General features: G+C 61.2%; 1 protein-coding gene across 1 annotated transcript in view; it reads left to right on the top strand.

Annotated features, from left to right (window-relative positions):
* Positions 1–728: 728 nt before the first annotated feature.
* The window catches only part of LOC104393909 (protein eva-1 homolog C-like), a 5,329-nt gene continuing 3,035 nt past the window's right edge, over positions 729–3,022 (top strand). Inside the window, exons 1-2 of the mRNA XM_010003432.1 lie at positions 729–801; positions 2,548–2,747. Coding sequence (XP_010001734.1) covers positions 729–801; positions 2,548–2,747 — 273 coding nt within the window. The remainder of the gene's footprint in view (positions 802–2,547; positions 2,748–3,022) is intronic.

Raw genomic sequence — 3,022 nt, 5'->3', positions numbered from 1 at the left:
CCGCTCGGAGCTGCCAGCCCAGGCAGCGGGCAGGGATTCAACTCCTGCGGGGTGGGGGGCACAGGGGCGGCACGGTGCCCTCCTGGCGAGATGTCAGAGCACCCAACACCCGGCCCTGCGGAGGCTGTGGGGCAGAAGGGAGGCAGCAGAGGGGTCCCTGCCCACGGTGTTGGATACAAGGAGGGGGTTTGCCCTTTCTGCAGAAACAGCCGGCCGTGGAGGCAGCGCAGGCTGCCCTTCCCTTCCTCCTCACCCAGTGAATGGCCGGACATTTGCCGAGATGGAGATTAAGGCACACGTGTATCCGGATTTCTGCCTCACCGTGCCTGTGAGAAAGCAGCGGGCACGTTGGAAACCTTCCCAGGCCCCATCCCTCTGCCTGGGGGAAGCTGAGGTGGGCGGGAAGGGGCTGCCAGTTTCTCCACCAGCAGCAGTGGTGCCAAGGCAAGGCACCCGCTCGCCCATCATGGAGTGCCTTGGAAAACATGTCCCTCCTTCCCCGGAGGAGGTGTCCCTGTGCTGAGAGCATCCCAGCTGTCCAGAGCAGCCCCTTGCCCTGCAGACAAAGAGCGGGCACAGAGGGGCCCGCCCAGCCCAGCGCCTTGGCAGGGCAGAGAAGTGAGCCATTGTCCCCCGGGCCACCAGCACCAGCTGCTGCTGAGGACCAGACCAGTGGACACTGCCTGCTGGGACGCAGCAGAGGCGGCTGTGGCTGCACCAGGGCTGTGATGGTGGGTCCGGCAGCAGCCCTGGTCCTCCTCTGCATGGCCATGGGGCTGGAGGCCAGCCCAGAGCTCTCGGGTGAGTTGGGGTGAGGAGGGATGCTGGGGGCTGTGACAGTGTGAGGGGAGGGTGAAGTCCAGAGCTGGGCTGTTGGGGTGGGGACGAACAAGGCACAAGCCAGTGCAGGCTGGAGGGAGTTTACCAAAAAATCCTGGGTTATTTTCGCAAATTGCATCTCCCCATGGTGGGGCTGGGATCTGGAAACAGCCCATGCATGTCCTGTGCAAGAGAGCAGTTCCCCCTACTGCTGCTGCACTCCCTTGGACCATTTGGAGGCAGAAACACAAAAAACCCCAAAAAGACAGTTCCTGAGCTTTCCTGAACCCCCCTTGGCCATGATGCTCAGGCCCTTGGTGCTGGGCAGTGTGTGGAGCTGAAGGCTTCTGGAGCACCCAGGGCTCTCCTGGGTGCCTTTGCTGCTCTGAGAAGGTGAGAGAAGAAATGGGCTGAAGCTCTGCCTGGTCCCTGGCCAGAGCTGGTGGCCATGGTCCTCAGACAAAGCCACCCATGAATAGAGCTGTGGGGAGGCACAAAAAGGGCTACATCCTCTCTCAGCGGCACCACCGTGTGCCCTATAGATGTAGCAGAGGTAGAAATTTGGGATCCCTTGTGCCTCTGCGCTGGGGACCATCAGGATGGGTGCAGGCAGGCCAGCCATCCAGGGGCTGCTGTTCCTCTCTTCTAGAAACCACCACACTCAACTTCCCCTCAGCTCTGCCAGGCCTGGGAGGCACTAGAGCCTGTCACGATGCTGCTGAAGGCGGCAGGGTGGGTGGTGGCGGGGAGGATGTGATTTCATCTGGGTAGAGCTAACTGCACAACCACAACATCAGGGACTGAGTCAGCGGCACCAGCAGACGACCAGAATCACTCACAAAATCTTCTTGTAGCCTCCTTGCTGTGGTTTCACCCTAAAAAAAAACATCTTCACAAGTGCATACTGCCCCAGAATGGTGGGATGGGGGAACCTGTGTCCCTGTGGCACCGTTTGAGCCTCGGTTTTGAAATACAACCCACCGGTGCCGGCCATGGGTGCCAAAGGGTTAGCAGCATCAGAGAAGGTGAAAGGAGCCCTTTGTGCAGCTGAGCCTGGCACTGGCTGGGGCTGGGAGCTGGTGTTCCCACCCGCTGTGGGCTGGGGGACAGGGTGCGTGTCCTGCCCTGGACACCAGCGTGGGGCTGGGGTGTGAGTCCCCAGCTGGGGACTGGGGTCTGTGACCCTCCCAGCAGCCTAGAGTCCTGCCTGGCAGGTACTGGGTTGCCCCATTCTCACCTCCCAGCCTCAAAATGATGCTTTCCCTTTGCTTTTGTTTTATTTGAAGGTCTCATGCAAACTGCTCTGTCCAGGGCCATACGCATAACTTTTTGTTAGCTTTTCCTGCTTCCTTAACCTCCTCCAGCAACTGGTGCCTGCTCAGAGCACCGCTGGCAGCTTGCAGAGGTTTTATTAATGCAACTTCCTAACTGACCCAGCAGGGCTGATAGCTACGTGTTAAACCTTCTTAAAGATTGGGCGGGACAGCCACTCTCTCCTTGTAGAGAAAACCACAGGTAAGTGGACACAAACTGGGCGGGATTAAAAGAGAGAAATACCCTGCGCTGGGAATTCAGGGAGAGAAGAGCCCTGCTCTGGTTCTGGTTGTCCTGTAAGTGCCCCAGCCCAGGGCAGTCTCACTGCCCCTGGCTGACCGGAGCCCAAGCACCGCCCCTGCCCTGTTCCCGATGTGTTCTGCAGCTGACGCCACCTGTGCTCCCCCTTCCCAGGGTACCTGCGCAAAGTGCTGAGGAACCACACTGCCCACACCTGCGACGGTGAGCAGCTCCTCATTGTCTGCCCTCGCAAGACCACCATCAGCATCCTCAGCGCGTTCTACGGCCGCCGCGTGCCCAGCGCCAACCTCTGCCCCAGCCCTGGCAACATCTCCCAGGAGAGCACCGAGTGCACGTCCAGCACCGCCCACCTGGTAAGGACCGGGGTCCCACCCGCACCCCTCCTGCCCCAGCGGGCTGGGCTGCGGGCTTGGGAGCTCCGGAGGAGGCTGCTGCCACCGGCACCGGGAAACACCCTTGGAGTCCTTTTCCCAGAGCGCTTTTGGGAGATGAGGGTGGAGGAGACTTTGCAGGGTGGGTGCCAGGGCTGGCCAGCCTGGCAGGAGGGGCTGCCGCCTCCCGAGCTTGCTTGGAGCCATCCCGCAGGACGCAGCAGGCGCGGAGAAGGCCGGGGCTGGGGCCGGGAGCG

This window comes from Chaetura pelagica, unplaced genomic scaffold, assembly GCF_000747805.2.
Source record: "Chaetura pelagica isolate M959 unplaced genomic scaffold, ChaPel_1.0 scaffold938, whole genome shotgun sequence".
Taxonomy (NCBI): domain Eukaryota; kingdom Metazoa; phylum Chordata; class Aves; order Apodiformes; family Apodidae; genus Chaetura; species Chaetura pelagica.
This window is presented reverse-complemented; position numbering and strand designations above follow the sequence as displayed.